Source organism: Bos taurus, chromosome 17 (genome assembly GCF_002263795.3).
Source record: "Bos taurus isolate L1 Dominette 01449 registration number 42190680 breed Hereford chromosome 17, ARS-UCD2.0, whole genome shotgun sequence".
Classification (NCBI taxonomy): Eukaryota; Metazoa; Chordata; class Mammalia; order Artiodactyla; family Bovidae; genus Bos; species Bos taurus.
Genome location: NC_037344.1, coordinates 43,357,493 through 43,383,735, shown reverse-complemented (window position 1 = coordinate 43,383,735; position 26,243 = coordinate 43,357,493). Strand labels below are relative to the sequence as shown.

The 26,243-nt window shown below is 42.3% G+C and overlaps 1 protein-coding gene and 1 non-coding gene across 2 annotated transcripts; both read right to left on the bottom strand.

Moving 5' to 3' along the window:
- Nucleotides 1-212: 212 nt before the first annotated feature.
- CTSO (cathepsin O) lies at nucleotides 213-26,243 on the bottom strand. The gene is made up of 8 exons (XM_002694425.6): nucleotides 26,097-26,243; nucleotides 18,629-18,737; nucleotides 17,936-18,075; nucleotides 14,624-14,791; nucleotides 10,965-11,086; nucleotides 5,820-5,983; nucleotides 4,946-5,038; nucleotides 213-2,165 (listed from the first exon to the last, which is right to left on the bottom strand). Exons 1-8 carry the CDS (start codon nucleotides 26,205-26,207, stop codon nucleotides 2,131-2,133), a joined length of 942 nt encoding a protein of 313 aa, XP_002694471.5. The 5' UTR covers nucleotides 26,208-26,243; the 3' UTR covers nucleotides 213-2,130.
- On the bottom strand, nucleotides 2,527-2,630 carry LOC112442123 (U6 spliceosomal RNA). Its single transcript, XR_003030130.1, has one exon. It is a non-coding gene; the product is annotated as a U6 spliceosomal RNA (small nuclear RNA).

Below are 26,243 nucleotides of genomic sequence, written 5' to 3'. Positions count from 1 at the left end.
ACCTAGGGATTGAACCCATGTCTTTATGTCTCCTCCATTGACAGGAGGGTTCTTTACCACTAGCACCATCTGGGAAGCCCAACATGTCTATAGAGAAAATTAAAAAATCAATATATGGATTCAGAGCTGAGGAAAGTCCTGTGTGAATATAAAACACATTAACACTGTGTTCACAAAATCTAAGTCATACACAAGGACAGAGTCTTCTTAACTCAGAGTCAAATATAGGTTGTTTCATTATTAATTTTATAAAAATCCACAAGAGCTGAAAAGAATGCATCATTCAGTAATTAAAACTATCATTTGTAAAAGAGTATCAGAAAATCATTTACATTTTACAAGAATTAGTACATCATCACAAACTAGGACAATCAAGACATATTCCTTTCTGGTACATTACAATATTAATCAAATAAAATATCAATTTTCATTCTGAAGCATTTCTAAACCTGAGTCAACACATATTCATTTGAAATTGCTTCTGGCTGGTGTAAGGAAAAGAAATAGTGTCCTGTTGTGGATTTTCTTTTTCTAATAAGGAGACTGATAAAGGCCAACCATGAGAGAAAAAAAGAGGATGTCTCAATTGTTTTCAGTGGTTGTTGCTACCTTTACAATTTGCTTCTATTGAGCTTGGAAAGTGACCGTGAATCTTAGAGAGGAAATGCTTAAATATGTAGTATTTGATGCAGCTGTATTAACTCCTATGATACGATTGTACTTATATTCAGTCAGAAGAGCAGCTTCATGCTCTGAGGTTCTCATACAGCCACACTGACTTAGCAAGAGAGGAGATGACCTCAAGAACCAGGGACGAGCTGAAAGCCCAAAGGATGCACAGAGAAGTGGCTAGGATGGGAGTCTGCGAAAAACAAGCAGAAAACTGGAAAAACACGGGCTGGGGAAGTCACATTTTGGCTAATACAGTCTCAAATTACTGAGACTGAATTTTGAAAGGAGTGGTGCCTCCACACGACAAAGGAGCAGACAGGTGAGGTACTGACATGGACAAAGCCTTAGAGACAACTGGAGTCAAATGAATGGTTATAAAATAGAAATAGAAGGTAAAAAATGGGACTTCTTTAGCCAGGGAAGCCAGACCATGAGGAAGATTTAAAGTTTCACAGTTGAGAGTAAGAGAAAATGTGAGAAAATATAGGCAGGCCCACTGCTCCTCAATCCAGGGAGAACCAAGGAGGAAATCAAATGTGCTGGAGGGACGTCCCTGGTGGTCCTGTGGTTGAGACTTGGTGTTCCCAAAGCAGGGGCTTCAGGTTTGACCCCTGGTGCCAGAGCTACGGTTCTGCATGCCATGAGGCCAAAAAACCAAAACATAAAACAGAAATAATATTGTAACAAACTCAATGAAGACTTTAAAAATGGTCCACATTAAAAAAAAAATGCACTGAAATCCTACTGATAGTGAAAATTCACAAATAACAATTTGTCTCTCATGCAAGGTTACTTGAGGTTTTCCCATTACATGGTTGCCATATGGGTTACTTAGTTTCAATCAATTGTTTGTCTTAAAAAGTGATTGTCTTTTCAGTTCTTTCTACATGACCTCTGCACAGGTCAAGGGGTGAGCACCATTTTGGGGGGTAAAGCAACTGGCATTTCACAACTCTTATGAAATTCCCTCTGGGAGGCTGGGAACACCCATGTGACAGGCACACGCAGTTCTAGTTGGGCTGTTCTTGTGTGTAGGGGCAGCTGAGGCCGGTGACTGTATCCCAGAAAGGAAAAGGACTGTTTATCCTCTCTTTAATCCTGTTTGAAATATGTCATTAAAAATAAACAAACAACAAATAGAAACAACAATCAAACAAAACCAGATAATAGCTGCTTCAGAATGAAGAGACCTAAAACACTTCCTAATCTGACCTTCCTCCCAGGAGGAAACTGTTCCCAGTCTGCCTCCCAGGCCTTCGTGCTGGTCTTCTTCCTTCTGGCGTGGGCACTTCACCTCTCTCTAAGAGAATTTTCATAGCTTAGTTTCAACATGACCAGGTCCTAGAACCTGTCTTTGTGGGAAGTTGCAAAAGCATAATGATGAAACGCCAAGAATGAAGTGTCAGATCTCATTATGAACCTTCAGTTTCGTATTCGACTCTCAATCTGGCAAACATGTTACACGAATACAGCCGAAACAGAATCTGCAATACCTAAGAAAAAAAGGAAATCATTGGTACTACTCTATTTTTTCTTTACATGTTGTTTTTTTAACTAACATGAATGAGTTTATTATGCACCACTATGATTTAACCCTTCATCACTAATTTTTTAAATTTATTTTTAATTGAAGGATAATTGCTATACAATATTGTGCTGGTTTCTTCCACACATCAACATGAATCAGTATAGGTCTACATATGTCGCTTCCCTCTTGACCATTCCTCCCACCTCCCACTGCTCTGGGTTTTTACAGAGTCCCGGTTTGAGTTCCCTGATGATACAGCAAATTCCCATTGACTATCTATTTTACATATGGTAGTGTATATCTTTCCATGCCACTCTCTCCATTTAAAAAATATGCAACGCTCCACTAATTCGCATGTCATCCTTGCACAGGGGCCATGCTAGTTTTCTCTGTATCGTTCCAATTTTAGTAAATGTGCTGCTCACACTACATGTCTTTTAAATATTAAAACAGTTTTGATTTGGGTTCAGAAAGTTAATATCTACCAAGAAAACAGCTTACTGGTTCTAGTTATCTGTCCATATAAACATGGCAACCTCAAAAGTAGATATCAGCAGAGATTCTTAATGTTTTTATTTCAAGAAACTATTACAAAAACTCAAAACAACTTATTAACTGAACAGATGAATGTATCTGAAATATGGAATGCACTCTATATACTTTAGAGGCAATACAATAATTTATAGGATTATTTTAAATATAACTTAAAACCTTTAAATTCTAAGACTTGAACTTTAACAAAATTTCAATCACTCACAAGTGTGCTATGCTTCCTTAGTATGAAAGAGCACAGATCACAATGCCATGGTGGAAGCGATGAAACATCCTATTTAAAGACTGGATTTGTCTGTGATTAGCTGTGTCTCTAAATTTCTTGGGGCCACAGAATTGCTACCTGCCTTCGTGGTTGTTCATGAGAGTAATGTGATCATATCAGGGATTTAACTTTCAGGAAATACTTTCGGAAAGGATATAATGACTAACCAGGCAGGGTGTGCAGACTTAATTGGGGAACAGAAAGAAATGATTCCAACCACCCTTTGTAGCTGGGGGCTGGGAGAAGTGGGGGCAGGGAACAGAGTCGTGATTGAGGTGAAGATGAACCAGTGTTTGAATCATGTTCCTGCAACTCTCCTTCTAGAACTTTAACAGCAGCCACCCCTCAGCCCTGATGCAGGCACGGCACTCCACAGTCAGAGATAAACTGGAGGTGGCAAGGGTTCAGGAACCACATCAGCCTTCTACCTGCAAAGCCCCTCAGGGATGCTGAAAGGAGAGGCGTGGGCTGGGGTCTGGTGCTCGGGCTGCAACACTCCAGTTACCAGTTAGTGGAACAATGGAGATGTTGTGACTAGGTTGAATCAACATATAAGCTCTCAGGGACTTCCCTGGTGGTCCAGTGGTTAAGAATATGCCCTTGCAATGCAGAGGGTTTTGGTTCAATCCCTGGTTGGGGAGCCAAGATCCCATAGGCTGTGGAGCAACTGAGCATGCATGTCTCAACTACTGAGCCAGTCTGCTCTGGAGCCCGTGCTCTGCAAGTGGAGAAGCCACCCCGTGCTACAGCAAGACAAAGCCCGCAGGCTGAATAGAAGACCCAGCACAGCCAAAGTAACATACATATATATATATATCTACACATATATATATAAAAGAAGAAGCAAAAAATATATATGCTCTCAAAATTTTCCATAACTCTCTCTCTTTTTTTTTAAACTCAGAATTTATTGTAAGAACTTCAGTAAACTGTTCCTCAGCTAAAAACTCTATTTGGTCCTATTCAAGAGGATTGGCTTAAATTAGCATATTTGTTTCATTGCTCTAATTTCTTTGTGGAAATACTGCATTTTGAACTAGAGAACTGTGCTCCAGCTACGGGCAATAGACCACTGTTTCATATTTGAACCACTTCAGTAGCAATGCCAAATCAATTATAAAAACATCTAAAAATGACTCATCATTTTATCATAAATACCACAGCCTGGGGCATACCACAACTTTTAAAAAGTTGTATATTTGTTAGAACTAATGAGAAATTAAATAACTGCTCTCATACATAATATAGTTTGGATCAACTCAATTCAGAAAACTTGCTGATTTTCCAGATCAAAAGTTTTAGAATAGGGTTTGAATATAGATTTTTAGAATACATTTAAAATACTTAAATAGCTACTTTAATTTGTTGTTCTTTAACAAAAATGTTATTATTCAACAAAAGAGTGTGTCTGGTATTTTCTTAAGCCTCTCAATTCCAGGGAACAGAATTTTTTGCTAGAATTTTATAGGTGGCAAGAGGTATATTAAATCTGAAACAACACTAATGCTCAGATTTTCACTCAGTTTGATACAAAGAAAAAGTGATTCTTGATGATCCTAAGGTAGGCATTATAATACATTAAATAATGGACAGTCATATAGTTATAAAAGGCGAATTTGGAAATTTTTGGAGAAGTTCAGCTTCTTAAGTGGGTTTTTGGAAGTAGTTAACTTTGGTAAATTATTGCTATATCTTATAATGTTCTGCTCATTACATTGGTTTTTACTACAGTCCCTCTTAAAAATGAATATGTGCAGTAGTGTCTTGTTTAAAAAAATACTATTTTATTTTTATCAATTAGTTGAAGGATGACCATTATTACTTTAACAGTGGTTTGAAAACCCTGGATGCACACATTATAATTTTAATCTATTCAGTCTCTTTCTTGACATTGAGCCAGGAATTTTCAATATCAGTTCAAGACTCACCACAAACATTTCCTCCCATTTTCACACGGACATAGCCATCGATGCCCCATGAAGTTCCCCAGGAGTTCCGTACAATCCAGTATGGGATACTTCCTACAAAATATAAATCAGACCCTGGAGAACATAGCTGTGGTGAAAGAATGTTCATTTAAAGCTCAGGTGGCACAGTAGTAAAGAAGCTGCTTGCCAATGCAGGAAATGTAGGAGAAGTGGGTTCGATCCCTGAATAAGGAAGATCCCCTGGAGAAGGAAATGGCAACCCACTCCAGTATTCTTGCCTGGGAAATCTCATGCACAGAGGAGCCTGGTGGGCTATAGTCCATGGGGTCTCAAAGAGTCAGACATGACTGAACACTTCCTGAAAAGTAGAGTGGTTTTAAGAAAACAAATAAACAAACAAAAACTAACCAAATGCTAACAAACTAGCCAAGTAAACTGGGCTGTACGAGTGTCACACTGCAATCAATGGAAAAGGGGTTTGAATTCATTTTGCTTGTTACATTTACTGCATAAAATGAAAACACACATATATACACATTTCCAAGCAATTTGAAAAAAGGAAAGGAAAAGAACTGTTAGATTAGTATGATGAAGTAATAAGTACTTCTCTTTTCCTAGGAATTATCCTAAACACTGCAGATGGAGAATGTCCAATATTTAGATCAAGAATTTAGTGTCAGTTTAACATGGCATCTACCAAAAATTGACCAGGGGATCTGCAGGGCATGTATACCTGGAAGTTTAGGGCAAAGTTGTAAAGCTCATGAGAACTTAGATGTAAGAGGACCAAGGTTCAGCATTTTAAAGGATGGAATCACGTGTCAAGCTGGAGTTGAAGCTGCAGAGCAATCAGTCACGTCTCACCAGCACTCACCCGTTTTATCAAAGCCCGTTACAAGGACGGCGTGATTTGCTTCTCCACTGGAGCAGTGGTGCTGTATAATGCCTCCCAGGTAGTCTTGCCAGCTCATGGCATCTACCACCACTATCAGAGGTCCCAAGGCCAAAAGTGCTTCTGCCATTTTGTCTTCTTGGCCACTATCAAAAGAAAAAAACAATTTGGTTAAGAAGTTTAGTTTCCCAGGTAAAAATATTTTACAAAAGTGATGTATTTCATCTGTATATGGCAAGGAGTAGGTTTGGTGGCAATTATCAAGTTCTAAACAATGGAGGCTGTAAGAAGCCTGGAAGACTGGCAGTCCAGGAGCGCTATGTGCTCCAGGATACCAGGATCTGGGTTCTTCTTATATGAGGCTTCCGTTCCCAAGATCACTTCCCGATCCAAGAAGGCTGCTAGAGTGCCAGCCATTTCACTCATATTTCAGACAGTAAGAAGTAGAAAGGGGAGGTGCGACGTCCCTGTCGAGATCCCAGAAGTGATCACACATTCTGCACACATCTGCATGGGTCTCATTGGCTAGATGTCAGTCCTACAGCCAAGGTTAGTTTTAAGGAAGATGGGAAATTAAATTTTATAGCTGGTTGACAAAGTACCACGCTAAAATATATGGATTCTCTTAATAAGGAGAGTGGAAAGCCTGGATGTGGTGATATCTCATCACCTCTGCCACACCAAGTAAAAATCAAGAGGACAGACAGCCTAGGTTAGTAAATATCAAATAAAGAAAACTACAGAAAAGAGTTACCCAAAAATGTTGGGGGGCGGGGAGTGTAGTTATAGGGCAGGAGGGATGTTAAGATGCCAGGAGAACTAGGGCCAAACTGGGAAGACAGCAGGGCACGCAGTTCTGCTTTCCCACCTGGACCCGAATTGATAAAGTCTGATGTTATATAACATGCAGCCTTCATCAATCTTAAAAGTACATAATTAAACCATTAATTGTATTTTTAAAGGTCAGCTTTGTGGGTGCAGGACACTGAAACCAAGTTACTGCTATTTCGGCCCATTAAGATAGCGTTTGATAGTTTATTGCTGTAGCAAAGCATGGTGGATTAGTGGCTAGAAAGAGTAGATAAGCCCTCATCCTGCCAGCTGGAGACCAGTTTCTATCAAGGGGATATTGTGTCCAAAGATGAGGGAAAAATATGAGTGCCTACCAATGGGATTTGCTGAAATAGAAACCACAAATTCATTCTAAACAATCACTCACATTATCTGTTAAGGAGACAATGTTTTTGGAGATTTACAAGCAGGCATTTCTAATTTTTGCTGCTGTAAAAATAATTGGTTTTCATTAGAGTCAAAATTATAAAATTCTGGAGGAGAACATGATAGGGTATGGGCTTTGAGGTTCCACAGAGTTGGTTCAAATTCCAGTTTCATGCCACAGCCACCGCACCCACCTTCAGAATCAACATAAAGATACAATTATAGGCATAGATTTCATAGCCTGCCTAACCCACAAATTATACCCCAGGTTTATAATCAGCATTGTGTCCTTCCCTTGTTTCTAAGTTATCTAATAAACTAGTTTTCTTCAGCACAGGTTTTAGTGTATAATGTCTATTTTATTTAAATTTGCGGAATGTTTTCTAATGCAACTGTGACAAACACAATAATCTCCATATTAACCAGAAGACAACTGCCTCCACCTTTTAGAGATAACAAAAGCTATCCAGTAAATTATTCCAGTAAAATCAAAGATCATTTTACAGAGATGGTGTGAGGGAAGGAGAAGGATGAAAGAGAGAAGTTTGAGGGAATTGCAGAAGGTGGTGAACACTATGGGGTCATGCAAACAGTTTAGTTATGATGTCTGCTTGAGGGAGGACCAGAAAAAAGATTTCATAGTTGCTGGAAAACAGGAAATAGGAGGGCATCTGTGGTCTAGACCAGCAGGGAAAGGCTCCAGGGAAAGGCTCCATTTAGCCCCAGAACTGTTGTCCTTCATTTTTCAGAAAGGTGTGGGCCAGAAACAAGTTACAATATATTCCAAAAAATATCTTTATTTCCATTTTAGCCCAATATGGAACTACTATCATATTATCAAACCTTATTCCATGAGCTTACGATTACTTTCATAGATCAGTAAGAGACAAATCCTGCAGTCTTTAAGAATTCTCCTAAATGTTACTGTCATAAAGATTTGCTGATTAGGGTGAGTCTTACCTGTTACAGACCCTTGATGAGCACATGGATTTACACTTCATCTTCCCTATGGCATCCTAGTTTTTCTGTCCATGGTTATACGTGATAGGTTCTTTCCCTTTTTATTTATTTAGTCATGTTAATATTCTAGTTTGGCTTCTGAAATGTTTTTCCTGAGGTCTGATGAGCAAAAATGCAGGATGCAGCCTGTGTGTGAATGATCATTCTGCTTTAAGGCTAGATTATGCTTTTTGGATTCAGAAGGATTTATATGTAAGTATGTATTTTCCGAGTTAGCAGACAATTTTGTGAACTTTTTGGCTGATAGCTATGATCTGGGCTCGTGTTGTCTGGGCATACTAAAAAACTAAGAGAGCATGATGATAAAAATAGAAGTCAGGGGAAACTCCTGGGAGATGATGTACACCAACACGGGGCGGGGGGCATCATTTTTGACATGCATATTCTGCCCATCTGTGGAGGTCCCGGTAGGACTGAGGGCCAGGTGACCCCAGGACTAACTTGTTTCCTGAGGATACTCGGCTCTCCAGTTCTGCTTCACACCCTAGTCCTCCCAGCTTCCTGGGATTACTTTCTGTGCATCTGTCTTACGTGGACCTGCTGTTCTCTGCTTCTGTCTCAGACTTTCCAACTTCCTGCCTAGCAATGCCATTCTTTCAGTCTTTCAGGGTAAAAATCCTAGAGTCCTCCCTGACATTCTCCTCTCTCACCCTCACAAATATCCCTCAATATGCCCTATGCGGCTTTATTCTCCATCCCATCTAAGATGTCTAAGATCATTCTTCCAACACCGCCCCAAGATCATCCCCTGATGACCTCTGTCACCTCACCCCCTACAGTCTAGTGTGTCTCTCCACGACATGACACAACACGACAGGACAGGACAGTCACAGTGGCTTCCTCACTGCTCTTCAGCTATGCCAGACCTGGGTCTGCCACAGGGCCTTTGCACATACGATCCCTTCTGCCAGGAGCTGTGTTTCCCCAGGTACCTGCAGGGTTAAGTCTTCACTAAATGTTACATCCTCCAGGAACTCCTTCCTGAGACTGCAACCCCCTGCCCCTGTTGTTTTCTCTTCACCTCATGGCTGTTTAGTTCTCTTTAAAGCTATTTCATCTAGCAGACCATTCATATTTTTATTTCTTTGGTTTACTGCTTGTCTCTATCACTAAAATATAGTTCAGAGGGCAGAGCTTTCGTCCACTGTGTTCACTGCCAAATCCCCAGAACCCGAAACAGGGTTCAGTAAATATCTGAATGAATGAATAAATCAAAGGAAGGTATTCTTGCAGAGAGAGTCTAATGTGGTTAGCTTGGTGCCCTGTTCTTAGAGTTTAATATTCTGTGCGATGGGGGCTGGGTTTTCACAGCAGCCTCTGCCTTCTGATCCAAGGACAGATGAATCTTGCAGTCACCTTCGCTTTGTCTCTCTCTCTAAAGTAGACTGATGCCCATTATTCTTTTATTTCTTCCTAACTTTCTTAATCTGCTCCTTGTGACAAGGGAGGCCTTGAGTTCTCTCTGATCACACTGTGAACCTCAGGAGGTTCCTGTGCACACGCTCACCTTAGACTCTCCAGGAGCTGGCAACATAGGGGCTCACTTGCTCATTTAGAAAGTATGTGGTCTTCACCCTCAAGGGAGGTGGGGACCACTGTGCTCAGGGGCCCTGCCCGTTTATCACGATTCTGTGCATCCTGCCCTTGGGGACTGAGCTGTCAGGTGACAGCTGCTCTGGCAGCCAGGAACTGAGGGGACGGTCAGCTCGTCCTCAGACACATGGCTGCTGGTGTGGGTTCCACTTTGTTCAAGGATCCAGAGTCACTCCTGATTTCTTTCCGATTCCATGGGGACATGCCATCTAGACCCAGAGATGCTTTTATATTCAGTAAGTAGTAGACCAGTCTGTTACCTTAGCCAAATTTAATTTTTTTTTTTTTTTGCTTTCTCTGTTTCAAAACCCTGTGGAAAGCTTCCTTTATACTTCTAAAAAATAAGCAAGGAGTTGGATGGCTCTGTTTCTCATCCCTGAGCACCTCTTTTGCACTAAATGAAATGGTCATAATAGTTCTTTAGCTGGCTTTGAGTGCCATGTGTTTTTAAAGCATTTTTAAATGATTGCTTCCCCTGAACCCACCCCAAGTCATCACGCCCTTCCCATTCCCACACAAGTCCCTTCCTCACCCACCCCCGCATCCCATCACGCCTGCAGGATGAGCTTGTCATCTGCCTCGTTATATACTCTGTCCACTTGCCTCTAATAGGAAAACTTCATTTTATATTTTTCTTACAGTCGATGACTTGAACAATGTAGGGAAGAGAGAGGGGGTTCAAAAAAACTTCTTGGTAAGTAAGACTGCTTGACATTAGCTTCAGACTCTACAGAAAGCAAGTTTTTATTATTATTATTAATTCAAGAGTAAGACTGAAATGTGCTAAGGGTAATTGTGACACTGAAACTTGGTAGGAGGTGCTAAGTATCAATTATACCTTAAAATGAATTTAAATGTGTTGATTTAATTGCATTATTTCTGTTGGTAGAGACATGGAAAAAAAGTGGATAATATTTAACAAACAACATCCATAGACCTCCATGGTGACTGCCAATGCATCTTTCTAATAAAAGTGTTAGTCGTTCAGTTGTGTCTGACTCTGTGTGACCCTATGGACTGCAGCCCACCAAACTCCTCTGTCCATGGAATTCTCTAGGCAAGAATACTGGAGTGGGTGGCCATTCCCTTTTCCAGGGCATCTTCCCGACCCAGAGGTGGAACCCTGGTCTCCTGTTTTGCATGCAGATTCTTTATCTGAGCCACCAGGAAATCAAGTGTATTTTAAAACAATTAAAACTATGCAGTAAAGCTGCCAAGCAACTTATTAATTCCAAGTAGTCAATAGATAATAACTTAAGAAACATAGAGAAAACCACAAGAGAAGGAGACATTTACCTGAAGTCATACGCAGAATAACCTTTGATTGAAGATCCAGAATGTGAGTCGGAAAAGTAACGGCAGAGGCCATTCTGGGCTTGAAATGGGTATTCCGAATCTCTCACCAGCTTGACTTGCAGCTGAAAGAAAATAATCATCCAACGTAATCTATGTCACATGATTGTGTCAAAGATCAAACAGAACTTACTACAAAGAGTCTAAGATTCCACTTGGTCACAGGTCATTATTGGGTATTCTTTGAGTTATGAAAATCTGAGTTTAAAACTTTAAGTGTTTTTTATTGACAGCCTAGGTAATTAAATTCTGTTTGTCTTTGTCTTTTGCTCCTGTTTTCTCTATATCTCCTGTTCCTGGAACTTCCACTGATTTGATAATAAAGTCTGGTCATCTTTCTCCTGAAGGTTCAAGAGCATAAACATCTTCCTTCTGCAGCTCTGGCTCCGGGTTATCAAGCCTTTGAGGTCACGCATTATGCTCACAAGCATCCTTCCATCCACTCTCTGTGCCATTCATCTGGCAGTGACTCCACACACAGCAAACAAAGAAGAGAGGGATGCTCAACTTTGGGAACTCTGTTTGACAGCTTTTCACAGTACACAGCAGCACCTTCATCGCTGGCTTCACACCACTGATGCTGGACCAGGACAGTGTCAGAGGGTGTGTGCTGGGGGAGGTGGGAGGTGGGGAGAGAACCAGGGTGCTGCCCATCTCAGCTACTGACTTGCAACAGGGTCTCACCTCCCAGGGCTCAGTTCTGCATCTACACAGAGGCCCCCAACCAGCTGACCTCTAATTCCCATTTAACCTGGGCATTCAGATCAGATCAGATCAGATCAGTCACTCAGTCATGTCCGACTCTTTGTGATCCCATGAATCGCAGCATGCCAGGCCTCCCTGTCCATCACCAACTCCCGGAGTTCACTCAGACTCATGTCCATTGAGTCAGTGATGCCATCCAGCCATCTCGTCCTCTGTCGTCCCCTTCTCCTCCTGCCCCCAATCCCTCCCAGCATCAGAGGCTTTTCCAATGAGTCAACTCTTTGCATGAGGTGGCCAAAGTACTGGAGTTTCAGCTTTAGCATCATTCCTTCCAAAGAAATCTCAGGGCTGATCTCCTTCAGAATGGACTGGTTGGATCTCCTTGCAGTCCAAGGGACTTTCAAGAGTCTTCTCCAACACCACAGTTCAAAAGCATCAATTCTTCGGCGCACAGCCTTCTTCACAGTCCAACTCTCACATCCATAAATGACCACAGGAAAAACCATAGCCTTGACTAGACGAACCTTTGTTGGTAAAGTAATGTCTCTGCTTTTCAATATGCTATCTAGGTTGGTCATAACTTTCCTTCCAAGGAGGAAGCATCTTTTAATTTCATGGCTGCAGTCATCATCTGTAGTGATTTTGGAGCCCAGAAAAATAAAGTCTGACACTGTTTCTACTGTTTCCCCATCTATTTCCCATGAAGTGATGGGACCGGATGCCATGATCTTTGTTTTCTGAATGTTGAGCTTTACACCAACTTTTTCACTCTCCACTTTCACTTTCATCAAGAGGCTTTTTAGTTCCTCTTCACTTTCTGCCATAAGGGTGGTGTCATCTGCATATCTGAGGTGACTGATATTTGTCCCCGCAATCTTGATTCCAGCTTGTGTTTCTTCCAGTCCAGCGTTTCTCATGATGTACTCTGCATATAAGTTAAATAAGCAGGGTGACAGTATACAGCCTTGAAGAACTCCTTTTCCTATTTGGAACCAGTCTGTTGTTCCATGTCCAGTTCTAACTGTTGCTTCCTGACCTGTATACAGGTTTCTCAAGAGGCAGATCAGGTGGTCTGGTATTCCCATCTCTTTCAGAATTTTCCACAGTTTATTGTGATCCACACAGTCAAAGGCTTTGGCATAGTCAATAAAGCAGAAATAGATGTTTTTCTGGAACTCTCTTGCTTTTTCTATGATCCAGCGGATGTTGACAATTTGATCTCTGGTTCCTCTGCCTTTTCTAAAACCAGTTTGAACATCAGGAAGCTCATGGCTCATGTATTGCTGGAGCCTGGCTTGGAGAATTTTAAGCATTACTTTACTAGCGTGTGAGATGAGTGCAATTGTGCGGTAGTTTGAGCATTCTTTGGCATTGCGTTTCTTTGGGATTGGAATGAAAACTGACCTTTTCCAGTCCTGTGGCCACTGCTGAGTTTTCCAAATTTGCTGGCATATTGAGTGCAACACTTTCACAGCATCATCTTTCAGGATGTGAAAGAGTTCAACTGGAATTTCATCACCTCCACTAGCTTTGTTCATAGTGATGCTTTCTAAGGCCCACTTGACTTCACATTCCAGGATGTCTGGCTCTAGGTCAGTGATCACACCATCGTGATTATCTGGGTCGTGAAGATCTTTTTTGTACAGTTCTTCTGTGTATGCTTGCCATCTCTTCTTAATATCTTCTGCTTCTATTAGGTCCATACCATTTCTGTCCTTTATCGAGCTCATCTTTGCATGAAATATTCCTTTGGTATCTCTGATTTTCTTGAAGAGATCCCTAGTCTTTCCCATTCAGAAGTTCTATGGAAATGAATAATCATACGCTGTCATCTTTAAAAAAAGATGGGTCATCTGCAAAAAAAGCAATTACCAAGTAATATTAGGGAATAAACATAAATATTTTTCTGAATACAGATGGCAGGTAAGATTTTTCACACTTTGGTTTCTGCTGCTGCTGCTGCTGCTAAGTTGCTTTAGTCGTGTCGGACTCTGTGCAACCCCATCGACGGAAGCCCACCAGGCTCCTGTGTCCCTGGGATTCTCCAGGCAAGAACACTGGAGTGGGTTGCCATTTCCTTCTCCAATGCATGAAAGTGAAAAGTGAAAGTGAAGTTGCTCAGTCGTGTCCAACTCTTAGCGACCTCAGGGACTGCAGCACCAGGCTCCTCCATCCATGGGATTTTCCAGGCAAGAGTACTGGAGTGGGGTGCCACTGCCTTCTGCGATGGCTGACCTACACAGAAGCAATTCTTATTTTTTGGGGTGGAGGGCTTAAATAACTGACATTTATTTTCACACAGTTGTGGACACTGGAAGTTCAAGGTCAAGGGGCCAGCAGGGTCAGTGTCTGGTGAGAACTTTCTCTTTGAGGTGCAGATGGCCACCTTCTCAACGTGTCCTCACACGGGAGACAGAGACCTTGCCCTCTTCATTCTCTTCTTCTGTCACAGTCCTATCAAATTAGGGCCCCAGGCTGATGATCTCGTGTGTGCATGCTCAGCTGTTTCAGTCGTGTCCAACTCTGCGATGCTATGGACCATGGCCTGCCAGGTTCCTCTCTCTATGGGATTCTCCAGGCAAGAATACTGGAGTAGGTTGTTATTTCCTCCTCCAGCGGATTTTCCCAACCTATGTATTGAACCCACATCTGTGTCTCCTGAATTGCAGGAGGATTCTTTACTGCTAAGCCATCAAGGAAGCCCCTTATGACCTCATTTAACCTCAATAACCTCCTAAAGACCCCTTTTCTAGATATACATAGTCAGATATATGGGAAATCTTTGGATTAATTCAAGCTCTGGTTAGCTACATTTTCAAACTTGAAAATATTATTTAGTAAATGACAGACTGAACGCACAGTAAACAAGCAGCTTAAAAGACTGCAGAGCCACTCACCTTATTGAGCCAGTACAAAGCGCTGAGCGGGGATCCTCCGTTGCAGCCGTAGTTGCTATAAGAACAGTCTATCACCTGCTGAACACTCAGCACCTCCAAGGGCTGCCCTTTTATCGCACACACAGACTCCACTGCACCCACCACGCTGAAAGCCCAGCATCCACCACACTGAGATAGAATGATGATAGAAACAGAGATAGAATGATATTTGTTATCTAACAATGTGCAAATCACGTCCATTGACATCTCTGACAACACAAATGATGAAATCATGTGAGCAGAATCTGGAGGCCTACAGAATGTAAATGTCAATCCTGCTGATTTTCAATTAAATTCTCTTAGAAGCATCAAAATATACTATTTATTAAAGGTAAATTGGTAGTATCACTATTGCAAGTTAGACATTGCAAAATAAAAGTGAACTTTAGAGATTAGGAAAACACTTGGACTGACGTTCTTTTTAAAAAAACAAGTCAGCACAAACATAGGTAACTGACTTGTAGTTGCCAAGGGGGGAGGGGCTGGGGGAGGGGTGGACAGGGAACTTGGGATTAACAGATGCAAACTATTACTTATAGGATGGATAAACAACAAGTTCCTCCTGTACAGTACATGGAGCTATATTCAATATCCTGTGATTAAACCATCATGGAAAAAATATGAAAAAGTGTGTGTGTGCTTCTCCCCTGACACTCTGCTCTGCCCTCCAACACCTCCCCTCCAAGGGCAGAAGGCAGGGAAAAGGTGAGCAGAGCAGGGGTGCATGGTACATATTTGTTCTCATTAACAGATAAGCACAGGACCTGGATGAATGACTTGTTAGCCCATCAGGATTATGAACGCACAGGTAATGTCCTAATTATAGGAACCCACAGTAATCGTTCCTCATTGAAATACTCGCTAACAATCTTTCTGACTCTGGGTCTCTTAACTTGCTTTTATTGGCTAAACTAAATGGCAACCCACTCCAGTGTTCTTGCCTGGAGAATCCCAGGGATGGGGAGCCTTGTGGGCTGCCGTCTATGGGGTTGCACAGAGTCGGACACGACTGATGCGACTTAGCAGCAGTAGCAGCAGAACAAAGGAATGAAAGGAATGGAATCAAGAATTTCACATAAGAAAGAAGAATCGCAGGAAAGGTAGAGATGAGAGTGGGACTTGAAACTGGGTGGAACCATCTTAATCCTGGGACCAGGTGCTGCGGGCGGAGAAGGCAATGGCAACCCACTCCAGTACTCTTGCCTGGAAAATTCCATGGATGGAGGAGCCTGGTGGGCTGCAGTCCGTGGGGTCTCGAAGAGTCAGACACGACTGAGTGACTTCACTTTCGCTTTTCACTTTCATGCATTGGAGAAGGAAATGGCAACCTACTCCAGTGTTCTTGCCTGGAGAATCCCAGGGACGGGGGAGCCTGGTGGGCTGCCGTCTATGGGGTCACACAGAGTCGGACATGACTGAAGTAACTTAGCAGCAGCAGCAGCAGCAGCAGGTGCTGAAGGAAAGAGAGGAAGGGCAGCTGGTGGTCCTTGTGGAGTGAAGTTCTGAGGGATCTCATGTGGCCTACATCTCTAGCTCCAGGGCATGTGGAGAGTACAGCATTCACTAAGGGATGCTACTGCAGGCTCTGCACTCCTTGAGAAAGGTAAATGCAGGTTGCTTCAGGTCACCCACCTACTGCTGCTCCAAGAGGGTGGTGGCTGCTCCAAAACATCTTTCCTTTAGTACAAAGATTCCTAAATGAAAGTTCTACTTTAAGACACCGTAAGCGCTTCCTGGATAGATTGGGTTTCAGACTGCATCACTCTTCATTAAAACCCAGTAATAAAGCACATGATATGGTGGTAATTTCTATCCACAACCACAAATACAGAATCTGAGAAACAAAAAGGATCTCATCTTAATGCGATGGTCACTGGGGAACTGTTGGATCCAAAATGCTGGTCTTACAAGAGGACACTGAATGACCTGTTGAGGTTCCCACTGCAGACACACTGAGACCACATCCCTGTAGGGATCAACTTTTCCTGGTGAGCTGCCATCCCTGTGCCTGGCAGGGGTGCAGGGCACACGCACCTGTTCTCGAATGTGTGCCGGCAAGATGGCTCACTGTGGGCCATGAGCACCCCACCAACATCTGGGGTTCTGCTTTCCCTCTGATTCCAGATATCTTCACAGGCACACTCAGGACTTCTGCAAGGTAAATGGCTGCATTTTTTAAATTTATCTTTTCATTGAGTATAGTTGATTTACATATAGTATTAATTTCTGCTGTATAGCAAAGTGAGTCAGTTATACATAAACACACACATTCTTTTTTCATATTCTTTTCCATTCTGGTTTATCACAGGATATTGAACATAGTTTCCTGTGTTGTACAGTAGGACTTAGTTGTTTATCCATTTTATATGCAGTAGTTTGCATGTGCTAATGCCAAACTCTCACTACATCCGCTTATACCCCTCCTCCCTGGCAAGAGGAAGTCTGTTCTGTGTGTTTTGAGTCTGTTTCTGTTTTGTAGATAAGTTCGTGTCATATCTTAGATTCCACATATAAGTGATATCACATGGTGGTTAATGGTTGCATTTACTTCAGGACTTACACATTTCTTTACCATTTAACACCGGTAAAACTGTGCTGTTACTTTTACTACTTTCTTGTTCTTTTTCTTTTTTTTTAATGTGTCATGAATTTTTTAGTGCGAAGTCTTAACCTCATTTCTCCTACAATCCCTTTAATTTCCATTTTATGATTTTGCACAGTTGGTAATTTCCAGGAATGTCTATGTCATATCAAAGCAGATCTGACAGCTTTTTTAAGGACCACAGATAAAACGTGTGTGATTGTGCAGGGGAGAGCTGGGGGCAGGGCTGGGGGCAGGGTCTCTGAGGGAGCTCAAGGGATAGACCCAAGGGTTCAGGGAGGGACCAGGCACCTGATTTCAAGTTGTTTCCCTTCGGAGCTACTTAACTTGGTCAAGTTCACCTTCTTGAGCCTTCCACCCTCTGTTCTGCAGAGTCCTGGGAACTGTGACACTGGGCAGCAGCCCCAAGTCTGTGTGCTGAGTGGGGGCCAGGCAGGCAGGGAGGGACACCCGCAGAGCTCAGCCCCCGAGTGAAGCTGGGCCTAACAGCGCCTCCCTCTCCAGGGTTGGGGGTGGTCTCCTGTTCTCATCATTTTGTGATGATTGAGGTGTGAATTTACCTACTGAAAGGATGGTTCCATCACAAGTTTGATTGAACTTGATCCCAAAAGTGACTCCCATCCTAAAGTGATTAAAGAGAAAAAAGAAAAAACAAAAAACCTAAGACATACCGTCTTCTGGTTTCTCACTTGGGTGACGACGTGCTTATCCCTCCAGTCAAATCTTAACGGCAAAGACAGGTTGGAGATGGATGTGTACTCTTCTGCCGGAAATCGGGGAAACCTGGAAGGGCTGCTTCTTAAATAAATAGCTGAGAACACATACAAGATGAAAGGACAACCAACATTATATTACAGGGATTCCTTTCAGAGGGATGTTTCAACAGAAACAGTGGAGCTTCTGATAAAGTCTGCCTTTTATTATTTCCCATAATTGGAATGGAGTAGACAAAAGCTATAAAAGATGAGAATTCTTCCAATAGGGCTGGGTTGTCACATGAAATGGTTTGACAGAAGCAGGCCAATAAAAAATGAGTATAATTGACATCATCTGTTTTATCATAACCAGGGGGGTCTTGAACAGAAATAGCATATAAAACTGGAAGAGGGATGAGTTGCTATTCCTCAGAGCCACAGGAAAATGCCTGAATTGGTAGTATTTAGTTCTTAAGTGATTATTAGAAGAAAGTGGCCATGAACTTATTTCTCCAACTGTCAGCACCAGGTACTTGCTTGACACTTTTAAGCATTTAATTACTGTTAACTATTACTCAGTTTACTAACTTCACAACTGAAGATTCTCAAAAATTAAGGAAAAAAATTAAAATCAGGAAACTAATCAGCTAATAACCCCAGAGCCCATACCTTTAAACTCTTCAGGAAACAAATATGAAAACTGGTTTATTCCATAGACGGCAGTGGAGTTTTCATAAGGAAATAAAGAATTCAAGTATCGCTGTCTATTAAGACTTTCCTAGAAGAAGAAGAAAAAAAAAAAACATACTAATTTCTATCACCTATGTTAACTTTCTGGAGCAATGTGCATATAACTGACTTAGAAATAGTTTTCAGATGCAAAAGTAAAAGCTTTATTTATTTCCTGTGGATCGCAATGAAAGGTTATCTAAGATAATAGATTAGATTTATAAATGTTTTGCATTAAAAGTACTATCTGACTTCAGGAATAATTTCTGAGGCTGGGAAAGGAATGTCTTATCCATTTATAATTCCTCTTTACCAAGCATTTTGAAAGCACTAAATATGCTTATTTAACATAGTGGAAAAAAGAAAATAAATTGCAAATAAATACCAGACACTAGTAGGAATTGTAACCAGTAAGTACTTATGTGATCTTTATCTTTGTCTTAGCACAATGAATGAAGCATGAAAAAAGGAATAAATAACTAATGGATAAATCAGTGTAGTTCTATCTGGGCTTTACAGAGATCTCTATTTCATTTGGGTAAAAGGCTTTGGGAAAGAGATTCAATCCTGGAAATGTCCCAAGAAGATGGCTTGGTTTGTCTGTCTGAAGAGAAAATTAGATCCTTGTTTACAGATTCCTCCACTTTGAATTTTTTGATAAGTATGTTAGGCTCATATTTTACACAAACAAGCTTCAATTTGCTAGTACTAACCAACTCTGAAAAGCAGAGACATTACTTTGCCAACAAAGGTCCGTCTAGTCAAGGCTATGGTTTTTCCTGTGGTCATGTATGGATGTGAGAGTTGGACTGTGAAGAAAGCTGAGTGCTGAAGAACTGATGCTTTTGAACTGTGGTGTTGGAGAAGACTTGAGAGTCCCTTGTACTGCAAGGAGATCCAACCAGTCCATTCTAAAGGAGATCAGCCCTGGGTGTTCATTGGAAGGAATGATGCTAAAGCTGAAACTCAAGTACTTTGGGCACCTCATGCGAAGAGTTGACTCACTGGAAAAGACTCTGATGCTGGGAGGGATTGGGGGCAGGAGGAAGAGGGGATGACAGAGGATGAGATGGCTGGATGGCATCACCTGACTCAGTGGACGTGAGTTTGAGTGAACTCTTAGAGATGGTGATGGACAGGGAGGCCTGGCGTGCTGTGATTCATGGGGTCACAAAGAGTCGGACACGACTGAGCGACTGAACCGAACTTAACTGAACCAACCCTGTGGAGTAAATACAACTTCAGGAGACCACCATTCATTAAGTCTCTATCTTCAGCTACTCTAAACTTGCTTGTTCACTTATATGCTTATTGTGTGTCTGTCTCATAAACCTATAAGCAAAATGAGGGCCAGGCTGGTCTTATTTATCACTGTTTTCGCCTCACTGAGCACATGCCTGGCACACAACAGATGCTTAATTAGCACTTTTTGTTGAATAATGCATAATTATATTTTATATACATCATGCCCTTGATAGCTCTAAGCTATGTTTTTTACATATGTATATATAATTATTTTTCAGACTGTTTTCCATTATGGGTTATTACAAGATAATGGATATAGTTCCCTGTGCTATACAAACTTTTTGGTTATCAATTTTATATAGTGTATATCATTAATTCAAAATTCCTAATTTATACCTCCCCCAACCCCATTCCCTTTGGAAACCATAAATTTGGTTCCTATGTCCGTGAGTCTATTTCTGGCTTATATATAAGTTCATTTGTACCATTTTTTAGGTTTCACAAATAAGTGATATGGGTATTTGTCTTTCAATGTCCAACTTTCTTCACTTAGTATGATAATCTCTAGGGTCATTCTTGTTGCTACAAATGGCATAAGCTGTTTATTTTTAAGCAAATTATTCCTGGGATTTATCATGATTGTATTTTCCTTACTGAGCATACGTGGAAAGATTGCTAATCTATGAAATTATCAACAGTTATCGAGTTTCAGGCATTCAAAAGATAATCTTGATGAAGCAAGGCTTTGAATTTAATTTGGGAAGAAGATGTATACATCTAAAAATAGAACTGAACTACAAAGTGAGTGTGTGACAAATATAAGCCAGTGACTGTAAACTGCTGAGCATTTCAGAGGGTTCCTTGGTCCTAAAGGCATCTCCTGGACTTCACTGTGAGTTGGAGGGATGATGGAGGTCCTGAGGGTGTAGGGCCTTTATGGATGCACAGGAAAGTGCATGGCAGCCACAAGGGTGGGCCTCACAAACAGACTGCAGCGAGGAGGCCCAGGTTCCCACAACCTGGCCCACGACCAAGCACTCAGGTGTCCTACTAGGGGAAGGGGGTCCCCTGAAGGTTGGTTTGTGATTAATGCATCCCCACGGCTTCCTGACTCTGCCCTGGCCTGCAAGGTGTCCAGGGCACATCCCCCAGGCCCTTTTCCCCCCTTCTCTCAGCTTAGAGCTTTGCTCTAGTCAGATGCTCTCCCTGAGCCCCTCCCTGCACTTTCTCAGTCCTGACTCCTGTGATAAAGAAAAAAGAAAAAAGAGAAGACACATAAAGTCGCCACTATTGAGAATGAAAGAAGGGCCACAAAGATGCTTCAGGCACTAGAAGAATCATATTTTGAGCACTTGAGGCCAACAAGTTTGATAACCTATGCAAAATGGACAACTCCCAAGAAAGACGTATATCACCAAATCTGGATACAACAAAAATAGAGAATTTGAACAACTTTTTATCAACTAAAGTCATTAAATTCCTAACTGAAAATCATCCCACAAAGAAAACCCCAGGCCCGGATGGCTTCACTGGTGAATTCCATATAACTAAAAAAGAAATGCCAATACCAACTGTACACACACATTCATGAGAACCCCTTGCAACTGGTTATATAAGGCCTGATTCCAAAACCAGACAAGAAACACCTCATGGCAAGAGAAGTATACACCAATAGCCCTCATGACTGTAGATGTAAAATCCTTAAAAAAAAAAAAAATCAGCAAATCAAATTCAAAAATTTATAAGACAATAGATCATGACCAAGTGAGGTTCATTAAAAGAGACTACATTGGTTTAGTATCTGAATATCAATCAACATAATACACCCTACTCATGGAATAAAAATAGGAAAACCATATGATATTTTCAATAGATGTGGAAAAAGCACTTGGCATAATTCATAGTCCTTTCATAAGGACTCTCAGCAGTGAATGAAAGGAAACTTGATCAACCTGACGGGAGGAATTGATGAAATGCCTACTTTGACCAGAGGCCAACTTCTAACAGAATCCATTTGGGTCTTATTCCCCACTGAATCAATCAGAAAACCTAGACCATTTCATTATCAAGTACAAATTGGCACCTGCCACAGGTGCTTGCCATCTCCCTCTACAAGGATTAAATCATGTGCCTTTGCAGCTGCTGACCTTCAATACCCGCTGAAATAAGTTGTGTGTGAAGATCAGAAATGATATGCCCTGTTCTCAAGGAAAAGTTGGCAGGACAGTTCTTCGACAGGTATCTTCAGGAGCCGATTTTATGAGCCCAATTCTTGCATCTCCTACATGATGACATCTGCTCCTCATGATTAGCAGAAACCTTCTGCAAAAAAAATATGTGCTTGATTGCATGTACTCCCTTTTCACTAAAATTACATACATACTGAACTCCCCTGCTACCTCTTTGGAGCAGTTTCTCAGAGCTATCTAAGATGCAGTCTCCTATACTATAGTTCTCATTTTGCCCCAAACAAAACTTAACTTGCGACTCTTATATTGTTTTTTTTGTTTTTTGTTTTTTTTAAGTCAGCACATTATATATGTGTCAGTCGTGTCTGACTCTTTGCGACCCCATGGACTGTAGCCTACCAGGGTCCTCTGTCCATGGGATTCTCCAGGCAAGAATACTGGAGTGGGTTGCCATTTCCTTCTCCAGGGGATCTTCCCAACCCAGGGATCAAACCCAGGTCTCCCGCATTGTGGGCAGACACTTTACCATCTGAGCCACCAGGGAAGCCCACATTATATATAGTAAATATTAAAGTACTAGATAAATAGATGGACAGATGAACAAATGAATGAATAAATTTTGAGCCAAGATTTCAAGTTTCTGGTATATTTTAATTTTGGCAGTATATGCATTAAGCTAGAACCATTAGAAATTACCACCTGAACAAGAGTCTCTTACATCAATTTCACCCTCTTAATGTTTCAGTTAGATGAAAATTGTGGTTTAAAGAGTTCTGGATAAAGTTTATTTGGAGGAAATAATCCAGATCTTCAGGGGCTGTTAATAGCAAAAGTCTGTGGCTCATTCTTTAGGATCATTCATCGTAAAATGATCTATTTAAAGAAACATGCCTCCAAGTATGCATAATTTAATTTTTTTTAAAACTGGCACATGTATCATTAACATAAGCATTTTAAACGTGAAGCTTCTGAAATTGTAGGCAAAATCACATGTCCACTGGCATATAAACATTATTCTGAAGTGAGTACATACAACTATCATTGGTTCCTTTAATGGGTTTGTAGCCCCAAAGTGGTCAGGAGACCAGCTGCTCTTGGTCAAATAGGGAGCATGAGTAAAGGTCAGTGCACAGCTGGGTTCCAGCCTGAGGAACAGGCCAAAACAAGAGCAGGGGCTTCCTGAGCACCAGAAACTTCTAAGGAGTGAAAAGGTGGGGGCTGGGTGCTGTTTCCCCCTTTCCCGGTCAGTTATCCTGAGAGGCATCCCATAATCATCCTAGGAGGGGCCTGGTCTTCACCCAACAGTGACTGAATGACAGTTTGTGAGCAAGGATCACAGATGCCACCTAACTTCTACTCATGGAATATTCGAATTTAGGAAAACAGGTAAGGCAGGGATGACAAAATCTTTCACCATGAACCTAAGATTGTGAAAAAATTATCAATCAATTAGACCCTTTCTCCAACTGTGTTAACAGTTGCAGTTCCCTGAATATCTTTCCATGCTATGCTTCAGGAGCCACTGTTCATCAATGCATTTGTAGACATGAGACCTCTTTGGTCTCCCTAAATAAGATATAAAGAGCCCAAAACTACAGCTCCTGGCCCTCCATATTTGTTTACTTTTCACCCTAAAACCTATTGGTTCTCCCCAGCACAACACAGAGAATACTTTATAACTCTATTTTAATTTTTAAACCTTTTTTAAAAATTTAACTTGATTATGGAGCCAGGGAATTTTCTAGAATCTGTAATTTACCCCAGATAGGTTAGCAGAGAATTTCAACTTAACCAACTCCTAATCTGACATAATTTTAAGGAGTAAAGTTTTCCAGAGTTATACTGAGCATCAGTCACAACACACGTTAGTCTCTCTTGTCGGGGCAGAGGGAGGCTTCCTAATGCTCAAGCAAGGCCCCTTCTACCTGCTCATGTCGTCTGCCCCATGTTCAAACAGCCATTGAGGTTCAAACACAGTTTCCACCAAGTGTGGAAAGGAGTCACCAACATCTCATGAAGTTAAGTCCCACGAGGGGCAATTGCTTTGGAAATTTTTCAGGCTCTCTCCACTCAAGATTTTTAAAATGTGCTGAGAATCTTTATCACTCTGCCCTCCTCCACCTAAAACAGAAATTCTATCTTCCAACAAGCACTCTTGTACTTCTGACACGAGCTAGCTGTATTTCCTAGCTGCCATTGTCTGGGTAGGGCCTCTAGTATGAGTAACTATATAATATGAACAAATGCACATTTATTTATAAATTATACAAATAACACATATTTAGGATATATTCATTACTCTGGCCTCCTTGTGATTCCAATCCCCAAATATATTTTTGAGGAAGATGGCAGTGCTTTTATTTCTTCAGTCAATGAACACATCACCAGGATAGGTAGGACTGATTATTTTCTCCCAAAGAGATTTACTTCACCATCACACGTCACTAAGCTCAGGGCAGGAAGAGAATACAGCACAAAACCTTTGTTCTCAAGCGATTATACCAGTGCTTCTGGTTTTGAAAGCTAGAGCAGTAAGTAGGAGATAAAAAATATCTATCCTGGTTTGGGCAAAAATACAAATAAGACTCAGGTGAGGTTGGCACTTCCCACCCACTGCAGCCCCAGGGGACCAGCAGAAGGGGTAGAAGGGAACACAGCCTCAGAATCCCTGGCAAACCTCAAGAAAATACCAGGAAAAAGAATAAATACACCTCCAATAAGCAGCAGGATTACTGACTTCATACTTCCTGATTAGGAATGAATGAACTTTGACAGCAAAATTAAACCATGATAATGACCTCTCACAATTTAAAACTATTAGGTAGTATCGGATATTATTAATAGAACACACTGAGGTCCACTCTAAATCATTCTCTCTTGCATCTTCCTTGGTTTCAGGAAAAACCTTATTGATACTCAGCTAACTGGTGTGCTCCTGAGTTTTAACGCTGGGGTGCCATCTGAGATTATGAAGCCTTTTCAAAATAATCTGAAAAGGAAATTAAACACTACACCCTTCTCCAAATCAGTCTCCACCAAGTTAGGTGAACTTGTAGGGTGTGCGCTAGTTCAAGGAGCCCGGGTTCAGGAAAATCATAAATGGGCAGGATTCCCTGAGCTCTGGATAAAATTCTTATTTGAGGAGGAGGTGATCAGTGTCCCCCTCCGGAAAACGGCCAGGCTTCTTCCAACTACTTCTGGTTCCAGTCCCTGAAATGCACAGAATGGGGAGGCTGAGAGAACGCCCGGGGGCTGTGCCTTTCAATTAGGACCACCTTAGACATAATCAGCGGGCAACCTGGGACGTATCATATAAACCTTCAGGCACGCATCCTTCCTGGAGGACCCATCTGTGGGTCAGCTTGTCCTGGGAAACCCTGGGACGAGTCCGGGTCTGGAACCCAGGCGCGTCACCGGACTGAGTTTAGGCGACCCCCTGGGGATGGCGCTCGAGTGCCACCCCCCTCGCCCCCACCCCTGGAAAGGACGGCGCAGGTATTCTCTGGGGGTGCTCGCGTGGCCCCTCCAGCCCGCGGACAGGGGGGCGTGCTCGCGGTGGAGCTCAGGGGCCCCCTCGCCCAGCCCGGGAACCAGACAGGGTAAGCGACCCCCGCGGGTGGCACTCGCGTGGCCCCTCAGCCCCAGGACAGGACGGGACTTGAGATTCTCCAACCCCCCACCCCGCTCTAGTGTGGCGCTCAGGTGCCCCAGCCCCACTTCTCGCCCCGGGAAAGGTCGTTTCAGGTAACCGCCGGGATTGGCCAGTGTGGAACCTCGGACCAGCCCAGCCTAGCCCCGGGCTGGAAAATACTGGAGACTCCAGGGTGTGGAGCTCAAGTGCTCCGCCCTCCGCCCCGGGACCGGAAGGGGCCAGCGACCCCGGGGGTGGGAGTGGGTGGGGCTCGCGCGGCCCCTGCGCCCCGCCCAGCCCGGGACTGGAAGCGCGGGAAGGGATCCGCCGGCGTGCGCGGTACCCGGAAGGCGGCGGCGGGGTGGCGGCCGAACGGCGGGGTCAGCGCGGCGCAGGAGCCCCAGCAGTAGAAGCAGCAGCAGCAGCAGAGCAGCCAGAGGCGCCGCAGCTCCATCCCGCGCTTCCTCTTCGGTTTCGAGCTCCTCCCTGC

Excerpts from the sequence above, each read along its gene's own strand:
- CTSO (XM_002694425.6), bottom strand. The coding sequence starts at position 26,207 with ATGGAGCTGCGGCGCCTCTGGCTGCTCTGCTGCTGCTGCTGCTTCTAC. Across the intron at positions 18,738-26,096 it reads ACCCCGCCGCCGCCTTCCGG|GAAAGTCTTAATAGACAGCG; the intron begins GTACCGCGCACG and ends TTCTTCTTCTAG. Across the intron at positions 5,039-5,819 it reads AACGGGCTTTGATAAAACGG|GAAGTATCCCATACTGGATT; the intron begins GTGAGTGCTGGT and ends TATATTTTGTAG.